The following is a 25,879-nucleotide window of genomic DNA, read 5'->3' on the forward strand; positions in this document are numbered from 1 at the left end:
TTTCTGGTATATAGACTACTCTCACCCAATGTGAGGTTGAACTGTTGACCTTGTGTACATCCTACTTCACAAATGAGTCTGTCAGATACACTAAGCCTATAGGCTGAAGATGATGCCCCAACACTGTGGAGAAACCCCAGGTGACTGTCCAGGCAGCTGACTGTTTCTGTCAACTCACATTTTTTCTGGAAGCTGCTTGCGTGCACTTCCTGTTTTTATTTTTTATTAGGTAATATTATTTCCTTCTTTGTTCTCTGAGGGAGTTGAAGATTAGTTATAGTTGAAGATTAGATAGTTATAGTTTTCTTTGTTAAGAATTTCAGGTTGGATAAAGCACAGGGACAAATAGCCAAACGAATGGAAACACATGAACTATGAACCAATGGCTGAGGGTCCCCCAACTGGATCAGGCCCTATGAATAAGTGAGACAGTTGATTGGCTTGATCTGTTTGGGAGGCATCCAGGCAGTGGGACCAGGCAGGTCCTGTGCTCAGGGCATGAGTTGGCTGTTTGAAACCTGGGGCCTATGCAGGGTCGCTTGGCTCGGCCTGGGAGGAGGGGATTGGACCTGCCTGGACTGAGTCTACCAGGTTGATCTCAATCCTCGGGGGAGTCTTTGCCCTGGAGGAGATGGGAATGGGGGGGGGGGGGCTGGGGGGAAGGGGTGGGGAGCGGGAGGGGGGAGAACAAGGGAATCCGTGGTTGATATGTAAAATTAAATTATATTGTAAAATAAAATAAAAGAATTTTAGAAAAGAAACTCACTAAAGAGGACTTACCAAAATAGGATAGATAACGGAATTATTTTCTCTGAATTTGTCAAATGCAAATGGACTAGACATTGTTTAGGTATTTATTGCTTATATATGTGGTATATAGTTATTGTACTTTTTGTATATAGTTTTTCTTATATTAGTTATAACTTTTTTCCTTTTTATTAAAATAGAAAAGGGAAAAAAGAATTTGTACTGTATCAAGTTAATAGAAAAAAAAATAAACAAATAAAAATGAAAAAAAAAAAGATCCCAAATGAAGGGATAGTGGTGAGTCTCAGCATTACAACAAAACAAGCAAACAAATGAGCCCCCACTCCCACCTCCCCCTTAAGCCAAATACATTTTTATATAAGCTTCATAATCACAATATTTATTAAGTGAATTACTTGGGCTGGAGATAAATCTCAGTGGTAGAGCACTTGACTAATATCCACAACATTATACTAAGTTTAATTCCTGGTACCAAAAAATAAATAAATAAAACAAAGTATTTTAACTCAGTTATTGTATTTAACAATTTTCCAAATAAAAGAAACTAGATTTATTTTAAATTGCTGCTTTTGCAGGTAACAGTATGCCTCAATCGTTTTTCTTCAATTAAAATTAACTGTGAATTATCTCTAGGAAGAGTACTTCTTAATTAAGAGTATGAATATTATCATGGTGCTCAATGTCGCCACACTATTATTTAACAAAAGAGAATACAAATTGTTATGTCTCACGAGTGACAACAAAACTCACTGCATGACTACACACTGGGGAGAGGGCACACTAGGTGTAAGGTGAGGACCTGAGGTGAGAACCCACACGAGGCTGGATGTGGGAGTGTGCACCTGCAATCCCACTCCCCTACGGAAGGTGGAAAGTAGACAGAATGCCCAGCAGCTCACTGGCCCGCCAGCCTGGAGTGCAGTGATACACAGACACTTTCCCAGGGTGGAAGATGAGGAACACTGAAGCATCTTCTGCACTCGCACAAGGGACCATGCGTGTGTGTACCCTACAGACGTGCAGACATACACACCATAGGGTTTTTTAATTTTCTTTCATTGTTGGGTCTTATTTTTGTTTGCTCTTTTTTTAAAAACAACAGGAAAATCCTGATGGAGCTGAATAAAAGAATATTCTTTTCACTGGACACACTCCAAACAATGACACTTACACCAACAAAATCCAGAATTCAATAGGTGAAGAGCAGAGACCCCCTCAAGGAGTGGAGGAAGCTACTTACTGTATTACTATGAAATATAAGTCATAGGCTGAAAATATGACAACACATATGTAATGAAATATTATTTGACTTTAAAAAAGGAACTCTTATCATCCGCTACAAAGAAATGAGCCCAGAAGACGTTAAATGAAATGAGGAAGGCACAAAATGGTAAACATCACTTCATCACACTTGATGTGGAGTGTATAAAACCAAACACACAGAAACAGAGTTTGTTAAAATGGTGGTCACTGGAGGCTGTAGTAGCAGCGAAGAATCTGGGGAGCAGAGAGGAAAAAAGGCAAGCCCGGTAGATGTGCAAATAAATAGAACACAAATGACCAATTAAGTCAGGAAAAATAGCAACTTCACTGCCTAGACGTAGATGGCTAGATCAAGATGTGGAATTCTGGTTTGCACAAGAAGGATTTTAGCATCTTTACCTCCACAGGACAGCTCATCCTGAAGCAGGACTAGGTGCATGGGGCAAGAGCATCTTGTAGTGCCATCTCCTTTTACAAGGCAAATGTGTGAACAGCCACCATTATCCTGGGCACAAGGGTGCTGTCCTGGGAAAGAATGTAATTATCAAAGTCAATGATTTATGAATCACAAACAATACTAAATATAAAATAAGTTCTGATTTTATTTCTACACAGTGTAATTCCACATTTTATCCCTATATAACCTATAGCAAAACACCTTTATATAACCACTGCATGGAGAGGGGGATGAGATGGGAGTCTTTATCATTTGAGCTAGTCTTAAACTCTTAGGTTCAAGTAATCCTCTTCTCTTAGCCTCTAAAACTACTGAGATTACAGGCATGTACAACATCTAGCATGTTACATAGGTATGCATATTTCATTTTAAAATATGATAAGCAAGGGCTAGGGGAAAGTGCTCTGTGTAAGAGTGCTTGCCGTGAGTGAGGCCCTGGGTTCAATCTTCAGCACTATACAAACAACAACAAACCTAAAGAAGATAATGAACAAAACTATGAATAAATACAATGAATAAAACTTAACTATAAGGGGTTTATGTTCATTCTTTAATTAAGATATTAGCTGGCCATGATGGGGTGCAACTATATTCCAGTACTTAGGAAGCAGAGGCAGGAAGATCCCATAAGTTAAGGCCAGGACTGTTTACACAGCAAGTTCCTGGCCAGCCAGGACCACACAACAAGATCTGGTTTCAAAAAGCCAAATAATAAAAAAAATGATTTATAGACCTAGAAAAACTGCCAGGGGAGACTGCTGACACTTGCATAGTCTTCTTAAAACAGAATTCTCTTCTAAATATTTTAACTCAGAACTTCTACTTTTCTACAAGGTAAAATTATTTCATTTTTAAAAGCATATTTTAATAAAGAATTTGTAGAAAATTAAAGTTAGTAGAAGGAAAAACTTAATGGTCACATGGATATTTGTCTGAAACAGACAAAATTACTTGCTTGTTCCATTGCCAATGATAGCACAACAAAGATCTAATTTCCTCTTACTTGGGTAAAGCTAAAAAGACAAGCCATTAGATGTCTTTTCAATGTCTATTTCACAACTTGTACTTATGAAGTCACTGCTCTCAATTTTCTATTTAGCTTGTGTTACAAACAACCTGACCTTTGCTGTTACTGTATCACTACCATTATGCAATACAGCCATCAATTATGATCTGTTTTCTATCCTAATATGGGTGCTATATCAATCTGTGTTGACACTGAGATTGTCAACTATCTATAAAGGAATAGATTGCCCAAAATAGACATTACTTATTATATTTGAATATGTATCAACAGAGGTGGTTCTGTCTTTTTTTTTTTTTTAAAGATTTATTTATTTATTATGTATACAGTGTTCTGTCTGCATGCCAGAAGAGGGCGCCAGATCTCATTACAGATGGTTGTGAGCCACCATGTGGTTGCTGGGAATTGAACTCAGGACCTCTGAAAAAATAGCCAGTGCTCTTAACTGCTGAGCCATCTCTCCAGCTCCCGGTTCTGTCTTTTAAGTATACAATACTATTCATTTGTCTACTTGGTCTAGAGACCAAACCCAGGGCCTGTGGTTGCTAAGCAAGTGCTTTAACACTGAGCTACATCCCAGGTCTTGGTTTCACTGAGACTAGGTCTAGCTAGATAGTCCATGCTGGTTTCAAACACGCCATCTTCCTACTTTCACCCCTCCATGCTAAGATTTAAGCAGATTTGTTAAACCAAAATCATACACGGTTTATATTATTAGAAAGTTCAACAAAGTGTTTTTCCAAATATGAAAACAAAGTAAAGAAGAAAAATGATGTCAAAAAGCCACAAAACCAAGTCTTGTTTCTTACAACATACACAGTGCTCCTAGGCACCGTCCACCTCACTTACTATATTCGTGAAGGTTCAGCTCCTTTACTGCATGAATGTCACTCAGCTGAGCAATTCGAGCCTGGACCTTGGTTCTTCCTTCTCTACCAGTCATATCAATTTTTTCAATCATTTGCTGCTGCTTATCAATCCAATAGAGCCAATTTTCAAACACGGTCAGACCCACAGGTTGCAAAATATTAGAGTCTTCTAGCACTATCCTGTTGGCACCTTAGAAAAGGAAAATATTCAACAGCAATGATTTGTGTAGTAATCTCACTTTCAACAGTTGTCCAATGAATACCAGGTAGATCCTAAAAGTATGGGAAATACAGGCTCTGCAACCACAGACTTACATGTACCAGAAAACGGTGCTAAACCAGACATGTGCAACTAGGAATTAATTCCCATGCACAAGGAATTTTCTAGTTATGAAATGTAGCAAAGACCCTGGGACAGCAGGTTTCAATTTGTTTTTAGCAGAATCCATTTTCAAATTAAATTTTATAAAAACTAACACAATAAAGCAGATGAAAACAATGCTTGTCCAGATGAAGCAGTGGAGGTAAGCCCAGAGTTCTATGCTTAGCATCTGCCACTTTCTGAAAACACCTGAGACATCTACCCAAAACAATTCCACTCTAATTCCACCTGGCTTCTCAGAACACACACTGTCCATCTGACTCACAGGTTATGGACTAATGCTATATTATCCTGGACTCAGTGTCCAAAAACAGTAACACAAAGGAGGGAGATTAACTTCTGGATGGTGTGGTAATGCTGAAGCAGGCAAGGTGAGTCTTGACCTCTAGAGTTTGGTGTCATGCATGTTCTCAGGGAGCTTCAGAACATATCCTCTGAGGAAAAAAGGAAGACATGTACAAGAAGCAACATCAAAAGTTTTATGAAATATAACTCAGAAATGGACTCATGTGTAAGAATTTCCTGTGGGGTGTGGTGTTGTTTGTTTTTGCTCTTTTGGGGGGCCCGCCACTCAACTCCCAAATAAATCACACACAGAGGCTTATTCTTAATTATAAATGCCCAACCTTAGTTTGGCTTGTTTCTTGCCAGCTTTTCTTAAATTATCCCATCTATCACAAATAATGCTCAGTGGTTACTCTGTTAGTATTTCTGTAAGACAATCATCTAAAAGAGAAACTGCTAATCAAAGGTTCTCTCTCCTTTAAATCCTGATAATTACTGGCAGACTGTACATTAAAGGTTCTACTTTTTCTGTTTACTCAAAGTGTCCTGATTTGTGGTGCTAGAGATAGGACTCAGCATAGTACCTTAGGCAGATGCTGTACCACAGAGCTCAAGCTCCGCCCTTAGGAGAGTATGTTACATCCTGGCAAGTACTGGGTATAATAAACCTTAACATACTTTTGCCACTCTGACTAAAATAAACAGTATATTATTTCAATTTTATTTTCCTGGTCACTAAGGAGGCCATGCATCAACTGGACATCATGAATTATGATAGAAGAGGTAACTATGATTACAAACAGAAGACCATAGAGAAGCAAAAGGGAAAAGTGATGACTTTGTGGAGGGTGAGTACCAGCTTGAGCCAGGCTTTTCCTTGAGTGGAAATACTCCAAAGACTTAAGCAATGTCACGAAACACACTTCAGAACAATGTCTGCATATGTAAAAGTGTTTCTAAAAGTTTACACATGAAAACTTTCATATGGAAAATGAGCAGAGAGACCAATCAGGTTAGAGTTCAGAGAGGACAGAATATAAAAGTAGAGTAGAAGAATTAGGAAAGAAAAAACAGATACATAATTTTCAGATCAATAAAACTACTAAGTAATTAGGAAACAATGGAAATAATCTCAAAGATGTCTCCAACTAATATAATACAGAATATATTTAATGAATAAAATTATAATCAGGCACAAAAATAACATAAGAAAAGTACAAATTCACAGTAATGAAATCATCTTAAAACTCAAATCAAAATACAGAAGCATTTTTAGGGTACCTGAGAGATCACTGCTTTCAATTCGTCGGAGATCTGAATCGGCCCAAAAGAGCTTGCCCAGCTTGCTATCAAGTGCCAAAGCAATTGGTTTACTTAAGCCACTGAAAAAGAGGACCTCCCGCTCTGTTCCATCCAAAGCGGCCCGTTCAATTTTAGGAGATCTTTCCTGAAGATTGGTAAAATACATATACCTGAAGATAACAAGAGAAAATAAAAAAATTACTGAAGAATCAGACAAACTGAGAATATTGTTAAGACAAATGCGGTTGCTTAACATGTGCAAAGCCTTGGGTTTGATCCCCCAAAACACAAATTTATAAGGATAAATAGAGGTAAAATAACTTTTAAACCTATTTAAAAATTTTTAGCTATAAGCAAACACACAAAATTATGTATATAATGGAGTAATTGTATATTTCAATGCATGTATATATTTCAGTGCTAGGTTAAATATATCTATATCCTCAAGGATTTACTGTTTACAATGAACGAATTCTCTCTTCTAGCTTTCCGGGGCACGCACTCTGCAGTCAGTGTCTCAGCCATCAGCCTGCTGCGCAACAGTGTACTAGAACTACAGAGGACCCACTCCTAACCACGACGGAGAGTGGCTACTGACTACACTTTCTCCACATTCTCCCGCCCCCCCCCATTGTTTCTAAAAAAGACTAAGGGATATATTTATTACTTTTAATAATAGTAACAGGGTACCAAGGAGTTTTCAGAGAGTTAAGTTTCATAGATTAAAAAAAAATCAATATCCAGAGAGATCTAGTTATAAAATTTTAAGGCATGTCTCTAATTAACCATTTTAATTATTAATGAGACATACAAATCATTTATAGATTTCATCCCTTTTCTGTAACTCTAGAAGTAAGCCATTTCCCTGATTACGTCCTTATCATTTATTCAGATACAAATGAACACTGGATTTTTTATCAAATGCAAAGCTCTGTTAAATGAAAGAAGACATATTAGTTATTTACAATGTAGCTGAAAGTCTAGTAATAAATAACTATGTAACCGAAAAATAGCTGAGCAAAGGCAAACTGGAAAGGAATAAGCATGACTAAAGAGACACAGAGTGAGCAGTGGGCTTCTGTGACATACCCTTTCTCAGGGTTGACCACAATGGCTCGGGGTCTGTCTTGCTCGCCTTTTAGAACCACGCCAACTGATCGCCCATCCAATCTTGTCACATCAATGACATTGGTAGCTTCACAGGTCCAGTAGATGTACCGGCTATAAATATCAATGCTGAGGTCATAGGGCTGTATTTCAAGGTTCTGATTTGGAACTGAGCTTACAACTACAGTAAAACCCTAAAGAAAGGGGAAAAAAAGAAAAGAAAAAAAAAAGAAGTTAGATTCCACACCAGACAACTATAAGGCCACGAACAAAATTCTTAATTTTTGTGGTCACTGTGGTCACCCCTCAGAAGGGTATCCGTTCTTTGGGAACATTTTTGTTTTGTTTGTTTATTTGAGAGAGGGTTTCTCTGTGTAACAGTCCTGGCTGTCCTGGAACTCACTCTGTAGACCAGGCTGGCCTGAGATCCGCCTGCCTCTGCCTCCCAAGTGCTGGGACTAAAGGTGTGCACCACCACCGCCCAGCTGAGGACATTTCTTACAGAAAGGGTTTTTATGAGTGATGTACCTGTTTTTTAACATGCATTTCAAATATCCCCTTGGGCTGCTTTATGGAGCAGAAGAGGATGCTGAGCACAGCATAGTAGTCCAAGAATCTGACAATGTCTTGATCAGAGAGGGTAACAGCTTTCCCCGATAATTATAAACAACTGTGGGTCCAATCACAACCAGGAGATACCTCTAGAACAGTAGTTCTCAACCGAGGGTGATATTGCACCCACAGGCATTGGAAACGTCCAGAGATATTTCAATATCAAGATGTGAGAAACCTACTGGTGATACGGGGCAAAGACCAAGAATGTTTCTAAACATCCTGCAGTCCACACATAGGGGAGTCCTCACAGCAAAGAACTGTGCAGCCCCCAAAACCAACAGTACCAAGTCAGAGAAACCCTATTCTGGAGAAAACAAAAAACAATCAGGGATACACACGTGTGCGCACGCGCGCGCACACACACACACACACACAGATATACACATCTTAGTCAAACTTTAAGTTATTTTCAAAGCTTTGTTTCAGCTATTATGCACTCTGAAACCTGTGAAAACATTTCTCAACACTAAGATTAAAAGAATTTCAGCTAGCTGGGCTCACTGGGACTCAATTGTTTTCCTTAATCATTAACCTAAGCCACAGTCTGTATGGCTCCTCAATAGAAACTCATGTGTTCTAGCTGTGTGACACTTTCTCGTTTTTATTTGTAATCATCAAAACTCTATTTAAACTAACATTATTATTTTCAATTAGACAGTGCAGCTTAGGAAGAAATCATTTTCATAATAATGCATAGGTAAAAATGCCCAGTAGAATGCGATGTTGCCATGAGATAGGCACACTACATTTCAGGCAGTGGGGTCTCCCCACACCCATTCACACCACACCAGATACCAGAGAAAGATGGCAGCAGCAGCAAATGGCACAGAAGAAGCAAAAGACATTCTGGGGTCTGGGGTCTGTGGTCTCGGCCTTGTCTATCTCAGATTCACTCATCAGGGAGTTTCCTCCTGGTAGGCTGACACCTTGAACTTCAATTGTCACCTGCTGCTCCTCTGACATGGCCACCAGCAGTAATTTTTTCTTATAAAGCCAACCAAAAGCAGCTTTGTCTATTTATTCTGTACAAATAAATTTTATTTCATTTACTCTCTGAGTTAGCACAGCCTTGTAAAAAGTTACTTAATTTAGTTGCTGTCTTTGGCTGTATAATTTCTCTCTACTAGTTACTGGTCACTAGTACTAGTCTACATAGTACAAGGTACAGCTGAAGTACAAAGAATGACCACATTGGTAAATGATCCCTGAGTACTCCTATATATATCACCCTCCCTGTTCTTTACTTGTAAGGTAAGACAACAAAATTTAGTAATATTTCCCTAAATTTTAACACATACAAAATCCAATTTAACATCTTTGCCATAATGAAGACAACAGATAGCTATTGTAATCTTAAGCTTACACTGATTGAATCCAGAAGGAAGGAAGTATAAATAATAGTATTGAAATCCACAATGGTACATAGGCACAGATAAGACTGATAATATTCTTATTCTCATTTTAAAGTCCCCAAATAGTAACCAAAAAATACATAATCAATAACACATTATTGATATTTTTAATTTTACTAAGATTATCCTGTTTCTTAATCAATGAGTCTTTTAAATAAAAGGTAATCAATGATATAACTATTCTCTACAAAAATCCCTACCATTAAACAAGTAGGGGCTTTATGCCTTGCATTCCGTTCAATCAAAAACGTTCCTAAGATTTCTAGTGAGTGATAGAGCTGGGATCAGAACAAAGACCTACTTGATTTCAAAATGTGTTCTACTACATATAGCAGGATAATGAAAAAAACATGGCATGAATGGATATAACCAGTGGTGGAAGTCATTAATGACCTCGCCTCCCTGATAAAATTTCCAACCCAAAGTCATCATCAAATAATAGTGTACACAGAGTACAGTTACTCTGGGTAATAAAAACAAACAAACAAACAAAAATACTAGCCCTAGATTTCCATTTCCCCTGTAGGCAGATGAAGCAGTGTGGATGGTTAGAGCAAGTCTAGTCAGAAATGGACTAAGCCTGAGTTACCTGGCCACCATCTTCTTGTGCCTTTCGGATCATGTTTTGTCGAGAGTCAATCCAGTAGAGCTGCTTGTCCAAAGGGTCATAATCAATGGCCCTGACATTCCGAAGGCTGTGGATAGGAAGGATGATGTCAGGACTCTGCTGTTCATCAATCACCATGCGGTTGATGGCACTCTTCTGACTGAAGAGCAGGAAAGTGGTAGGAGCTTAAAAGAGAAAAGAGCAAATCTGAAATACAGTGACTCTTCTCCACCACCCCAAGCCTGGTGAGCCTGTTTCCCTGTATCTCCAACAGAACAACATAGTAAGGCTGAGGGGAGAATCCTTTGGCACACCTCCAGAAACTTCCTTCAGCGAGAGAGTAATTAGCCCTCTGGTTATAGAGCCAGTTATAAATTGTTTGAATTCTGTCATTGGTTTGGTTCTAAATCCCACCCACACCTCCAGGACCACAGCACTGCCACGTCTTCTGTGCAGCTTTTCCTCATCTCTCCACTCCCAGCCAGACGGGATTCTCCCACTTCTAGAATCCAGTGCTTACTCTGTGTCTCTTGAGCAATACTTATTCCTTTCCAGTTTGCCTTTACTCAACTATTTTTCAGTTACACAGTACTAGATCTTCATATCTTACATATGTACTAGACCTTCAGCTCCATTGTAAATAACTAACATGTCTTCTCTCATTTAATAGAGAGCTTTATACTTGATAAAAAAAATCCAATGCTCAGTTGCATCTGCATAGATAAGAGTATTAGCTGGGAAATGGCTTACTTCTAGAGCTACAGGAAAGGGATGAAACCTATAAATGATTTGTATCTCATTTTTAGTAATTAGAATGCTTACTTAGAAAAATACTTTAAAATTTTGTAGCTAGATATCTTTGGGCATTTGATTTTTAATCATCTAGCCTATGTTTCTGTCTTGCAGAAATAACAGAGATCTTATTTTTAATGAATCATTTGATAAAGACATAAGAAGTTATGGAAAAATAGCTTAGTGGTTAAAAGTGCCTGATGCTCTTGTAGAGGATGTGAGTTCAGTTCCCAGAACTCACGTGGTAGATCACAAGTGTCTGTAATCCCAAATCCAGGGGAACTAACATCTTTTTGTGACCTCCATGAGCACCAGGCACATACATGGCACACATACTTACACACAGGCAAACATTCCTACACATAAAATAAAGGAAACTTAAAAAACAAAAAAACAGTAAGTATTTCTATCTTCACTAAAAAATGTTCTGTTTCCATGGTAAGATGACACTCTAACTCATAAAATGAGAAAGTGTATCCAAGACAACACTTCCCTTTCCCAGGGATGGCCTTTCACTACTCTGTAGTCATCTTCAGTTCAGGAAAACATCTGAGAAGTGGAGGCAGGAGGCTACTGAGTGATTTCATGGCCTGCTTGGGTTATATGATAAGAACTTATCTTCAAAACAAATAAAACAACCAAACAGACAGATGACATTTGAGTGTTACCAACAGGAAAACCTAAAAGCATTTTTAAATCCTAACTAAAACATAGCCCACCCCATCATTGATAAAGACAGTTTGTCAGTACCAAATCCTTTATTTGCTGTGTTTTTCCCTACACATACATGTCTATCATAAAATTTAACTGAGGGGCTGGAGAGATGGCTCACTGGTTCAGAGTAATTGTTCTCTTGCTGCAGTACCAGGTTCAATTCCCAGCACCCACATGGTGGTTCACAGCTTTCTCTGACTTGAGTTCCAAGGAATCCAATGCCCCTTTCTTATATCCATGAGCACCAGGCACACCTGTGATTGGCATGCATACATACAGGCAAACGGGAATAAGAAAAATGATAATAATATACCATCATATAATTGCCACTTTTTGCTTTGGGGAAGACGATTAAGATCACCTGAATACAAGCACTCAGGATACTGAGACAGCTGCTGACATCAGAGATGGCTGCTATGGAACTATCAGGAGGACAGTACATACAGAGCAGAAGTGCGAGACAAAGAAATAATTCAGATCCTGGGTAGAACGGAAATAAGTTGCACTGTGATACTCAGGACCACATGCAATTTAAAACTTATGAATCATTTCTGGAATTTTCCACGCATTATTTCCAGATGGAGGCTGACTGCAGGTAACAGAAACCACAGAAACTGACGGCAATGGGGGAGAGGGGTTTCCTATAGTTTATATACACAAATTTGATAACAATACTTTGCTTTTCTTGGTGCTCAGCCATCACCTCAACCCAGCAGAAGCAGGTCCTTCTCAAGGATGTAAACTCAGGAGGCCATACCAGAACACCCTGCCTAACTCCGTCCTCACGGCTCTCACTTGTGGTTGGGCCTGTCTTTACATTCACACTCAAATACATACAAAAGAACTCACTGGCACTGACAATGAAGCCTGATAGTTGGAACACTGTACTTCCGTTAAGTCCTTCATTAGCGAAAAATCCACGTCCAGCTTAGAAGATTCACGAAGTACCCAGTCTACTAGAAATCTTCATCACACATTGACCTAACAACCATGAGCAATTTTAGTAGAGTTCAACTCTAAGAACACACTTAGATGGCTCAGGAAGGTAGAGGTACTTATCACTAAACTTTGTGGTCCAAGTTCCATCTCCAGGACCTACATGGTAAAGGAAGAGTCAACTCCTTAAAGTTGTCCTCTGACCTCCACATGTATGCCACGGGATAAGCGTGTGGTGTGTGCACATGTACACACACAATTAAACTGAAGTGTGATTATAAATTTTAATTAAAAAATTAACAATTATAAATGGTGGACTATTTCTTAGGGGAAGCTGAGTTTCTTACAATCCATGCTTAAAGTGACACAACATACACCATTTAAAGTCTAAATCTATCCTCTCATCCTCAACCGCATTCTCACATCTCCTACAGAAAGTTCTTAAAAAAAAAAAAAGCCTAAGAGTGGTACATTACTATAATCCCAGCACTTGAAAGATGAGGCAGGAGGATGAAAAGGTCAAGGAAGAGCTTTAAGCCAGCCTATGAAACCCTGTCTCAAAGTAAAATAAAATTAAATAGTCACTGGGTTTTCCTAGTCTTTTCCTAGACTTTCCTAGACTTTTCCTAGTCTTCATTACCACAATGAAAACAAGACGCAGAAGCTGGACATGTAAGCCAGAGGGCAATTTCAGCTGTCTTCTGTTAGCACCAGCATTCATCTAAGTTAAAGGAAGGCGTTGCTCTTGGGTATGAACAGGATAATCTCCATGGGCAAGCCTACAAAATATGACTATGCCATCCATGGTAGCAAAAGCACTGAGTAAGGACAGATATGCAACCTTCATTTTATGAGCCAAGCTACGCACGTGGGGGGAGTTCAAAGGGATCAACATTTTCCAGTTTACACAAGGTACCAAAGGGCCACTTCAGGACTGAAGATAGGATTGTAAAATCTGGCTTCTTGTTTCATCTCTCAATGTCCTTATTCACTCCAATACCAACCTCCTGAGTAACCTATCAAGTCAGATGTGGACATCCTCATAGCTCATCTCATTTCCTTCAAGTCTTGATATAAATGTCACTTTAGCATGGAGTTCCCAGTAACCTTATTAACACTGCAATCTCAGTCACCACATTTTCTTCCTTTTAATATTCCTGCATAACACTTATCACCATATAGCCCTCATATTGTTCATCTTAATAGTTCCAGGGAAATGTAAGCTTGGTGAAAGCAGGCATTTCTGTATATTTCATTCAATGTTACTATTTTTTCCACTGGTTAAAATAAGGCCTAGCATGTAGTGTTTAAGACATATTAAATGAAAGAATAAAAAAATGACCTAAATAAATAAGCACTTAATGACAACAAAGACAGCCCTATAGCCTTGATTTTGCAAGTAACAAAATTAGAGGAAGGAAAGAAAAGAAATAGCTATTGAAAAATAGCTATCCAACATGTCATACATCATACAGAATGCCATTGAATCCGTATATTATCAACATGTCGCATGTCACACATCACACTGAATGCCATTTAATCCCTATATCCCAACACATCACAAGTCACACAGAATGCCATTTAATCCCTTTATTCCAACACATCACACAGAGTGTCATTTAATTCCTATAGTCCAACATGTCACACAGAATGTCATTCAATCCCTACATTATCATTTTATAGGTAGCAAACTCAGAAAAGTTAAGTTTTCTCAAGATCACAAAAGCTACTGAGTGGAAGGCCAAACGTCCTTCCAGAACCACCTTATTTCTTCACTCATTACTCCATTTGTCTGCCATGGACCAGAAGCACCTCAGATACATCAATGAAGAAAACAGAAACAAAGCTACTGCTTCACGGAATACACAGTAAGCAATAAGCATAACAAAGGAAGTAACAGTATATAAATAATAGAGTGTATAAATTATATTATACACAAAGTGTTCTAAGTGCTATTGGAAAGGAGGCTGTGGGAATGATTCTGGTGAAAGTTTTTTCCATTGTAAGTGCTGCAAACTTAGCCTTGTTACACAGTTACACAGGTCACAATTAAGCAGAGACTTAGACATGAAGGATGGCCATGCAAAGTCTTGCAGGAAGAGCATGCCAAGCAGAGGAAATAAGCAGCTCAACGGTCCCGAAATGGGACTGATTTGCATATTTGAAACAAGCAATGAGATCAGTGTATCTGCTATAGAGAAAGCAAATGAAAGAATAGTAGACACTGGGGTGAGACAAGGAAACTGGGGTATGTGGGATAAAGATGTAGTTATGAAGTGAGGAATAAAGAAGCTGTTTTCAAGTGAGGGGTATTGCTCATGTTGAGCCCTGAAGGCCTTGTAAAAGTCGGGGGTTTTACTCTGAATGAGATAGAAAGCACTGTCACATTTGAGACCAGAGAAAAGCTGGTCTGAATTGGCTTTTAAAATCAGTCAAGATGCAAATTAAACAATGCTGAAACACTTTTGAAAGCAAGAACTTATGCATTAAGCTCCTCATAATACACAATACAACTCCATGCAAATATTACATAGTACTCCTAAGAGCACACAAGAAGCCTTGAGGCACCACTGACTGAATCAGACAGTCAAACACAGATATTAGGGGCACTCAACAGTAATTCCCCATGATGTTCACTCACCAACCAACCAACCAACCTACAGGACATATGCAGCTACATGTACAATGATCTCAGGAAGTCTTGCCATGTTCCTTATGTCTCTATTCTCGAACAGTTCTCACTCCATTTTCTCCTCCCACTCAAAAGCTGAGGTTCTCGAGAGGAATATACCCAAGTACGTCACTGCTCCTCCTTTTCTCTATAGGACTCACTGTCCAAGTGTCCTCCAACCTGTCTTTCACCATCCCTTCCTGAAGTTACTGTCTTCGTGGTCAGAAGACCCACCTTAGGTGAAATGGATGGCAACTGCTTAGAGGATGGATGCTATTTTTAAGACCTCATCTAACCTCTCAGCGGCGGTCAGCAACTCTGGTTTGAAACCATCTTCTCTCTTCTCTTTGGCACCTCGATGCTCTCTACTTCTCTTAGTTCTCCAGCTATGCCGATTCTCAGTACCCTCTGCAAACCTGTCCTTCTGAACCAATTCTTTTGGCTGTTAGGTCTGTTCTTCTCTCTCCATAAGATACTGCAAACTGCTGGGCGGTGGTGGTGCACGCCTTTAATCCCAGCACTCGGGAGGCAGGGGCAGGCGGATCTCTGTGAGTTCGAGGCCAGCCTGGGCTACCAAGTGAGTTCCAGGAAAGGCGCAAAGCTACACAGAGAAACCCTGTCTCGAAAAACCAAAAAAAAAAAAAAAGATATTGCAAACTGCGGCCCTTAAACCAAACCTGGTCGCTGCCCTTTCTGTAATACCGTCTGTAGCTGCTGTCATGTTACAGTGGACAGAGCTAGAAGACCTGAGAGGTGTTAACAGAGCCTACACGCCCACATGCCTGAAACTTGCTATCTGGTCCTTCCCAAGTCTGCTGGGCCCAGCACTCAACTCTCCCTGTAGGTAACCTCATACAAGTACCTGCAGCTCTGAAACACATGCCTTCAGCCTTACCACTCCCCTCTGTTAGGGCATTGACTCCGACACCAAACTTGGAAACCATCTTTGCTTTGTTGCATCTCTCTCCTCCACACTACGCTCACTTCCAAGATCCACTCTAGCTCCAGAGCACAGGCAGAGTCCATGAGCAGCTCTCATCACCACCATCACCAGCACACCAGCACACCAGCAGTCCAGGTCTTACCCAGAGCCACACCACTTTTCACACACTGATTTCATGCATCTTACTGAACTCTTACAGCAACTCTAGTTATTATTATTATTCACATTTTTGTGTAGCTTTGCGCCTTTCCTGGAACTCGCTTTGGAGACCAGGCTAGCCTCGAACTCACTGAGATCCGCCTGGCTCTGCCTCCAGAGTGCTGGGATTAAAGGCGTGCGCCACCACCGCCCGGCTATTATTCACATTTTTAAAATGAGAAAAATTAAGTCTTAAAACAGTTTGGTGGTGGCGCATGCCTTTAATCCCAGCACTCGGGAGGCAGAGGCAGGCGGATCTCTGTGAGTTCGAGGCCAGCCTGGGCTACCAAGTGAGATCCAGGAAAGGCGCAAAGCTACACAGAGAGACCCTGTCTCGAGGAAGAAAAAAAAAAAAAAGTTTGCATAAAGAAGAAAAAAACAATATGTGGGAATCTCTAAAGTATAATCTCTTAATTATAATCTGTGTTCTTTCTCCATAATTGAAGCCTATTTCAGAATAGATTAAATCCTCCCCTATATGATCTCAGATACATTTCCTTAGATAACAACATGATTTCACTAATTATATCTAAAATCTTATACCAAGCTGTCACTTTCTTCCAAACTGATAGTCTCCTGCCTCCCAAGAGTTCCTGATCTGATTTGTCCATGTATTTCTTGATCATTTACTGATTTTCTTATCTAATCCTCAAGATATGGGTCTCCATAGATACTTAAGTCATACACCAGTTTTTCTGTGGCAAATAATGTCACAACATGCTTTGTTGTTAGCACTGTGTGTGTTCATTTTTAATGTGAAATTTTTGTTAACTTTTAAAAATAATGTAGGGTATGCTGGTTTGAATAGAAATGGCCCTCGTAGGCTCATAGATTTGAATGGTTGGTCACTAGGGAGTGGCACTATTAGGAGGTTCAGGCTTGGTGAAGTAGGTGTGGCCTTGTTGGAAGTGTGTCACTCAGCGTGGGCTTTGAGGTTTCAAATGCTGAAGCCAGTCCCAAGTATCTTTCTCTGCCTGTGGAGCTAGATATAGAACTCTCAGCTAACGCACAGCACCATGTCTGCCTGCATGCTACCATGCTTCCCATCATGATGAGAACAGATTCAACTTCTGAAACTGTAAGCCTGCCCCAATTAAATGTTTTCCTTTATAAGAGTCACCATGGTCATGGTGTCTCTTCCCAGCAATAGAACTTTGACTAAGACATAGGGACATCCCTCCCTCTCAACATTTCAAATTCTGAACCATGACTAGGTGAGAAGGTCTGGAATCAAGCAGTGACTATGCACTATGTTGGCATGGGGACCATCCCCATCTGTCAACTACTGCTTCACCCTGGGTTTAAACTTCTTCATATGCATTTCCTGTATGGTTTCACAGACAATTAAAATGCTTATGTTTGTCCTGTTTTACTTACTTCAAAGAAGTATATTTTAGGATTCTCTTTGTTCTATTGTACTGCTCTTCTTTTATGAATAAATAAGCATTATGTATTAACACGTGTATTTCTCTCACACTACACATTTTTCACTAAATACTTAAAAGTTCAAAAGCAAAGGCAACATTTCCATGAAATTAAGTTCTATCATGAATTAAGTGACAAATTTCTATGTCTTCCATTAGTCTTCTCTTTTAATTACACTACTTTTTACTTTAAAAGATACACATTTTGGGGGGAAGGAAGCATTCTCAAAATGCTTTCTCTTCTAGTTCTAGCTGCCCTGGGGGATACTGTAGCTCACCACTACAGGTCCTGTTGTCGGCATTCAGGGAGTAGTGGGCAGGGCACCCACACACAAACCCTCCAACTGGCACGGCCAAGCAGAGGTGGGAGCAGTGCCCGTTGCTGGAGGCACACTCATTCCACCCTGCCTGCCGGGAGGAGTGAAAGACAAGGATGTCCATCACGTAATCCAAATGGCCCTGGATGATGGTGCGGTTTTGGCCACTGGTTTTGTTGGCACGTTCAATACTGCGTCGGCTCCAGTCTGTCCAGTAGATGTAATCTTGGTATTGAGTTAAGCCAAAAGGATGAGGCAAGTCATCTGCTATAACTTCACGGTTGAGTCCTATTTTGGGAAAGTCAGTAGACAAGGGAGAGTCACAGAAATGAACCATGTGAGGAACAAGTACCTTGGGGGGGGGACGGGACATATGAAAATTATATTTGTAAGCAATTTAAAATAGAACAATTCATAAAAAACAATTCTAAAACCAGATCCGGCCTCTGAAATTAATCCATCTATAGTCTGACCCCATGCCTCAAACTCATATCCCTGCTATACATCACTAAGTTTCTTTAAATTCCTGTAGTCTATTTTGATTTCTGCTTTATTTCCTCTATATGAGGACTTAATAGTTCAGTATTTCTTGCACCTCAAGAGTATCCCTTCAAAACTATCAGTACAGATCCAACAGGAATGACACTTTGCACAGTAAATATATAAACCCAGGTCACTGGGTGACTATTAGTAATAATAAAACAGACACAAGCTAGTTACTGACATAAAGTGTCAGCAGCAGCATCTAGACAACGAGTGGCAGGCACCCTGACTTCTCCATAAATGCAGCACCTAAGACCAAGGCAGTAAACCTTACCAAGCATATTAGAAGACTCTATTAAGTTAGTGTCCAGGTCTGTCCAGTAAAGCCGCCTTTTAGCATAGTCGATAGTTAGACCATTTGCTCGCCCCACATTTGGAACTAACGTAGTACGTTCACTTCCATCCATAGCAGCTCTGTCAATCTTAGGCTTTCCTCCCCATTCGGTCCAATACATAAATCTGGATTCAAAACAATGGAAATTTAATAGTTCACATTTGATTTTCTGGAGAAAAGAGGTCATATTCAAGTATAGTAACTGAATAAACTTGAAGAAAATATATAGTAACTTAAGTAAATCGATAAAACAAAGTCATGGCTATGATTCTTCCAAGTATTTAGTCATTTCCAACTAACTATATTTCTCACATTCCAAAAAAGATGTGAGTCATGTAGCTAGCTCTCCTTAGTCTTCCCAATCAATTTGTTCCACCCAGACCTAGGAACTGGAAACAAACCAATGATTTCTTTACTGCAGCATTAACATTTATAAAACTGGTATTAAGAAAATGATTAACGGTCTGGTCTAAGAATCTGGTTCACTTTACCAAAATATCTTTCTGTATTTCTGAATGCAACTTAAAATTTTAAATACCGGATTTGCCTTCCAACTTGCATAATCAAGTTCCTTCAAAAACAAGCTGCAAGAGTACACTAATGTCAAAAGAAATAGTAGACTTGGAAAGGCTCAAAACAAAGGCAAAGCTAGAAAATGTATTTGGTCATCCAGTTCCAGGGAACACACTACACAAATAAGCACAATGTACCATCCTAGTACATTGGCTGAGCAATGAACACAACACTTATAAATATCCGTATATTTTAAAATATTTGTCTACTGACATATTACTTTTCTGAGGGGTCACTTTAATCTTAGTGCTCCCTATGGCTTTTTATATATAGAAGGCCAAAATGGTAAAGAAATATGAAAGCTCCATCTCATGTGTCCAAGTCAGTTACACATCATAGCTAGAACTAGAATCTTACCCTTTACCAAAGGCTTTTCCAGCTAAGCTAGATAGCTGCTAATGCTCCCTTAGCACTGGGCCTGGGGCCTCACTCCACATGCCAGCTCATAAAATGCTCAAGGACATACATATTCACTCAACGGCCTGTCAACTACAGGTTCATCTGGTAGCATTTGCTATGAACATCTTTCTGAAAATCAGAGTTGTCCTAGACTTTGTTTACATCTGCTCTTGTCAGTTGAGAGCCAGGTGCACACCATTTAAGTCCATAGAGAAACTTCACAGTTCTAAGTACTGAATTTATCTGACTGGCAACCAGTGCTTAAAGCAAAGATCACCATGATCCCACTATAACTACTAGTATACAAAGAAGCTGTCCTTCATATGGCCTCCCAACTATATAAACAAAAACCTAATAGTGAACTTAATGTGAGAATTTCATTACAAACTATTTTCTTAATTTTCAAGAGTCTCAGCTGCTACATGAAAACATGCTGATTCCTGCAATAAGGACTACCTAATGCTAAAAAAAACTGTACTGTAATAAACAGGTTAGTCTATTACATAATGCCACTGATTTTCTAAGTTTACAATAAAGACTGTACTAACTGCCCACTTTAAATTAATGGGTATCCTAAAATGCAACTTTTGGGGGCAAGGACTTGGGGGCAAGGACTTGGGTTGGATTTCAACAACATTCATACACATATAGACACACACAGACATACACAGATAAAATGAATGGCACTTTCTGAAATACACAGTAATCCACCCCCTACCTGTGAGGAATACATTCTAACACATCCCCCATACTGTATATCTGAAACTACAATATTAACAAACTATATAAACTATGTTTATTTCTATACTCATTTATACAAAGTTTAATGTATAAATTTGGCCCCGAAAGATTAACAACTAATAAAAAATAGAAAAAATACATAGCATAATAAAAGCAATTTAAAACGTATGATCTGTTCATTTCTTGAATGCTTTATCCACTATTTCTAGACCACTGGTAAGTAGAATTGTAGAAAGCAAAAGCAGAGTGGGAGTGGGGAACCCACATTAGTTGTTTTCAGTATAGAACACTCTTTTAGTGGGTTTCCAATAGAAGTCTGGAATCTACATACCGGAGGGATTTGAGCAATAGTAGTAACTAAATGTAGGATGATGATAAATCAACACTGTTCACTCAGTATATTAATATTGATCAGTTAATATTTTATTGTGAAATCTATTTTACTTTCTTCATTCAATGTTATAATGAAATAAATTTTAGCAATGAATTATTATTAAGCAGCAAAATATGAATGCCCTGGGTTTTTTGTTTTTGTTTGTTTTTGAGACAAAGTCTCTATCTGTAGCCCAAGCTGGCGTGGAATTCATGATGTAGCTGAAGTTTATAGCAATGTGCTGTGGGATGGTCTTTTTGTATGCTATGAATATGGTTGCTCTTATTGGTTGATAAATAAAGCTGTAGGCAAAATAAGACTGGGTGAGAAAGCCAAATGGAGATACAGAGAGAAGAAAGGCAGTCGGGCAGATGTGATCCAGCTGCCCAAGGAATAAGATGTCAGAGAGCCGGTAAGCCACAAACCACATGGCGATGCATAGACTAATGGAAATGGGTTAATTTAAATTTAAGAGTTAGCTAGTAATAAGCCTAAGCCATCTGCCAAACGTTTATAATTAATGTAAGCCTCTGAGTGATTATCCGGAAGTGGCTGTAGGACAGGGCGGGACATAGAAAACCCTCCATTTACAGCAATGCTTCTGCCTCAGCATGCCAAATGCTGGTCTTACAGGCATGAGCCACTATGCCCAGCAATAACTGGTTTTAAAATAAATCTCTCCTATCGTTTTTGTTTTGTTTTGTTTTGTTTGAAATGGGTTTTTCTCTGTGTAGTTTTGGTGCCCATCCTGGATCTCGTTCTTTAGACCAGGCTGGCTTCGAACTCACAGAGATCCGCCTGTCTCTGCCTCCCAAAAGCTGGGGATTAAAGGCGTGTGCCACCGCCGCCTAGCCTCTCCTATCATTTAGTTGTCAGATTATTAATAAACATTAAGGTATCAAAGATATAATCCATAACCACTGTGTGATAAAGCTATGAAGAATACATACATAAAGCTATTTACCCTTCAGCAGGATCTAGTGCCAGAGCTCGGGGACTGTCAAGGTCTTTCCATACCAAAACCTGTCGGTGCTGTCCATCCAGCTTTGACACCTCGATGCGATTCGTTCCTGTGTCTGCCCAGTACAAGTTCTTCCCAAGCCAGTCCACTGCCATGCCTTCTGGATAATCTAAGCCAAACTCTACCACATGTTCCAGTGCACTGCCATTCATAAAGGCTCTGCTAATAGTCTGCAAAAATAAAATGTGCAACTAAGACACAAGGCTTAAGGTTAAAACATTATCCAGAAGCCTGGATTATTGGTGGTACAAAGATGCAGAAGTGACCATTTTTAATAAATGCAACTATGTTATAGCCACTTTTGGCGGAAATTTCTGAAATGGTGAAGAATCAAAAAATTTTTCTTATTAAGGCAGTGGAATGGGATGCCTGATTGTTTTTGTTTATCTAGGTACATTGGGTATGCACAGGCACAGGACAGAGAAGAACACCAGTGTCTTCTTCCACTGCTCTTCACCATATTCCTTTAAGATGGGGTCTCTCATTGAACCAGAAGCTCACTGTTTGAGCTAGACTAGCAAGCCAGCAAGCTCTTGGATCTGCCTGTCTCTACTCCTCAACACTGGGTTTCCAGACATGCAAAGCTATGCATAGCTTTTTATATGGGATCTAGGGGTTTGAACTCAGGTCATCATGCTCACAGAATACACAATCTAACCCATAGAGCCATCTACCCAGAATGAGTTTTCTTTGGAATTTCTAGGTAATCAAGTGAACAAGAAGGGACTAGAATGCTATAAGTTCACTGGTAGTCAGTTTTCTGAAGATGCCTGAAAGTATGCTAGGTCAGTGCCAATTCAGATCTCAGCTACTCTAAGCTCATAAAACAAACAGAACCAATTTCTATATGATCATTAAGACTTTGAACCCCATCAATTTTAAAAGCTAATAACAGATGTTAGCTCCTAACAAGTTCCAGGCCAAGTGGTGTATAAGTGGTGTGTATCTGCAGATATTCTCATTTAATACAAGAGTCCTGCAAGACGGTGGTTCACCTAGCTAAAGCCAAGGTTCACTTACTCCCCTCCACTCCACTCAATTAGTAGATTTTCTTTTCTTAAACACCACTAGAATCCAACTGTCTGGTTCCAACATCTCACGTTCTTTACAAGTCAGAAGTGTACAGAAGTTATCTGAAATAAAGTCACAATCTAGAAGAAAGAGAGACTATCCTCCAGATTTTATAGTCAGGAGTTTCCTCACTAGCTCAATAAGCTTCTCAATATTAATTCTAGGAAAAACAAAACAAAAGGCTGATATAATTCACAATCAGCACTTTCTACCACAGCCAGCCGGTATAGGCTGCTGTAGCTGTGTTACTGTAATTCAATGACACTGCAATTCAAGCTCTCACTTTCAGCCCCGGCATTAACACTCCAAACTTCTTTGCTAACCTTCAGTGATATATCAGTCCAGTAAATTCTGTTGTCAGTGACATCAAAATCCAAAGCAGAAGCTTCTTTGACACCCGTGAGAGGAATGGCCACATTATTATTGTTTGTTTCCAAAGATATGCGTCTGATATCTGCTCTCCGTGAAAAGAGAAGGAAAGCCTCAGGAACAATGCAAGTCTTCATGTCACTGATGAGCTCAAAGCCAATGGGACAGGCGCATCGAAGTCCCTGAGGCCTATAGAGGCAAAGATGGCTACATCCTCCATTTTCCTCAGCACAGGGGTTGGAACCTAAAAGAAAAATATGTTACAAAAGGCACAGAAAAACATATATTCACACAATCAACACATATTCACTTCTAAAGTAGGATACATTTGGTTCATAAAGACATGATTGTGTTGGTCCTGACCTAGTTTCAACTCTATTTTTACAAACAAGCAGTATCAGGATTATCTGTGTGTAAAAGTATGAACAAATGCTTTATACCCACAGTAAGCTTTAAAATAAGATGCATTACTTATACAGCAAGGCTGAGTTCTTTTAATGAAGGTGGCTGCCTATAGGTCTGCACATAACAGGAACACACTGTGAAGTCAGAATACTAGGCAGATACAGTAAAGATGATCGCTTCAAACATCAACAATTTACTTCTATGCTTTACAAGCTGCTGCCTGTCTCTCTTCATCTTTTCTAGATCTAGTCTCCATTTCTAAGAGATTCTGGCATGACCCACCAATGACTCTGTGAACACTTGTGGCCTTCAGTCCCATGAGGTCGGGCAGCTGGTCTATGATGACCTCCCTTTCTGCACTTCGTTTGTGTACTCTTTCGATGCTCCGCCTCTGCCAGTCAGTCCAGTAAACATAGTCACCCAACAGGGTGAACCCAAATATGTGAGGGATTTTGTCTTCCACCAGCACTCGTCTCCCAGTGCCATCAGTGTTCATAACCTTCAGTTTAAGTTGGAAGAGAAGGAGGGAGATTAGGTCAGGACTTATCCTTTGAAGTGTGTAAAATGAGAACTCCTGCTAAGACAATGAATGCATCACAAAACAAAATGGTTCAATGAGAATAATCTCAAACATTTATCTTAAGTTCAGGTTTGCCTCTTTTTCTAATCTCCTAGATTCTTCCCTTGAAATTTTTCTGGTAAGCTTAGATTTAGTATGAAACTCTTCCATTAAATGACTGTCAAAATTCAATACATTATCTTTAACTTAAGTTTGCATATTTTTCTCAGATATAAAGTATATAACACACTATTTTGCTTTACAATATTTTAATTCATCCTTTAGAGTCTGGCTTTTTTTTCCTAAGGAAACTTAAGATTCATTAAAGTCACATTACTTGTAAAGAGAGTTAACACTTCTAATTTTATTATTTAAATAACAACCATCAACAAAAATTTAATAGATAAAAGGATAAGATGTCTCAGTAAATCACTCTTTTGAGGTCCTTATTATAAAAGTACTGTACATGGAGCCTGCAATACCCTCTGTGCAAATACATTTCAATAGTCAAGGGCACACCTATTCTTCCCAATTACCCAAAAGCACTATTAGTAAATCCAGCCATGTATTTGCAGCAACCTATACTAATCTTGTTTGGAGTGATGGAGAAAGTTCCCTAATGTTTAACTTCCTTCATAAGATTATTGCTGCAGTTGTAAATAGCCTGTATGGTAGGCAAATCAGTCTTCAGAGATCTTAATTTTGGTACTAAACATATGAACATGTTAATAACACCTACCTCTACAAACCTTAAAAGGCAACAGATATAATCTTACATGCAAATATTAACTTTTGAATCCATAAACTCAGTAAGAAATATTCCAAGTAAGAGACTGAGGGTATAGCTCAACTGGTGTAAGCACACAGAAAGCCCCAAGTTCAGTCCCCAGCACTACAAAAAAAAAAAAAAAAAAAAAAGAGACATGGTGGAGACAGGAAGAAGATCGGAGGTTCAAGGTCATCCTCAGACTACCTAACAGCTCAGAGGCTGGCAAAGGACACGGAGACAGGAAAGGTGAGGGGGTAGGGTGTTCCAGGTAAGTCAGCACCGCGATTGTCTGTATGGGCAACCACATGTTGTCTTCTCTCCAAGTTCACATATATTTGCTGAACTTCCATCAAAGAAATCTAGCGCTTGGAAATTGATCAAACAAAACTGCTGTATCCTTGTACTATCACTTGCAAGTTTCAATAATATTTGATGTATATCTAGTGTAAGAGACTATATTCATCTTTATCTCTATCAGATATAATGGGACTATTAGGCAACTGTATGTAACAGTAAACAACATTTTCTGAAGATCAAAACCTAGACACTATTCCAAGTTCTTCATGAAACACTTATTGAAGTTACATCTAATTGGGGGGAAAAAAGTTGAAACTTTTTGTATTATTCACATTTTCT

The 25,879-nt window shown here is 39.2% G+C and overlaps 1 protein-coding gene across 1 annotated transcript in view; it reads right to left on the reverse strand.

The window, feature by feature from the left end:
• The window catches only part of Lrp6 (LDL receptor related protein 6), a 133,346-nt gene that overhangs the window by 22,643 nt on the left and 84,824 nt on the right, over positions 1 to 25,879 (reverse strand). The window contains exons 8-17 of the mRNA XM_059258701.1: positions 24,198 to 24,414; positions 23,465 to 23,754; positions 22,014 to 22,240; positions 18,904 to 19,088; positions 18,048 to 18,374; positions 10,074 to 10,276; positions 7,440 to 7,651; positions 6,330 to 6,520; positions 4,362 to 4,571; positions 2,431 to 2,556 (exon numbers count right to left, since the gene is read on the reverse strand). Of these exons, the coding sequence (XP_059114684.1) occupies positions 2,431 to 2,556; positions 4,362 to 4,571; positions 6,330 to 6,520; positions 7,440 to 7,651; positions 10,074 to 10,276; positions 18,048 to 18,374; positions 18,904 to 19,088; positions 22,014 to 22,240; positions 23,465 to 23,754; positions 24,198 to 24,414 (2,188 nt within the window). The remainder of the gene's footprint in view (positions 1 to 2,430; positions 2,557 to 4,361; positions 4,572 to 6,329; positions 6,521 to 7,439; positions 7,652 to 10,073; positions 10,277 to 18,047; positions 18,375 to 18,903; positions 19,089 to 22,013; positions 22,241 to 23,464; positions 23,755 to 24,197; positions 24,415 to 25,879) is intronic.

The sequence above is a fragment of the Peromyscus eremicus genome, chromosome 3 (assembly GCF_949786415.1).
Source record: "Peromyscus eremicus chromosome 3, PerEre_H2_v1, whole genome shotgun sequence".
NCBI classification, from domain to species: domain Eukaryota; kingdom Metazoa; phylum Chordata; class Mammalia; order Rodentia; family Cricetidae; genus Peromyscus; species Peromyscus eremicus.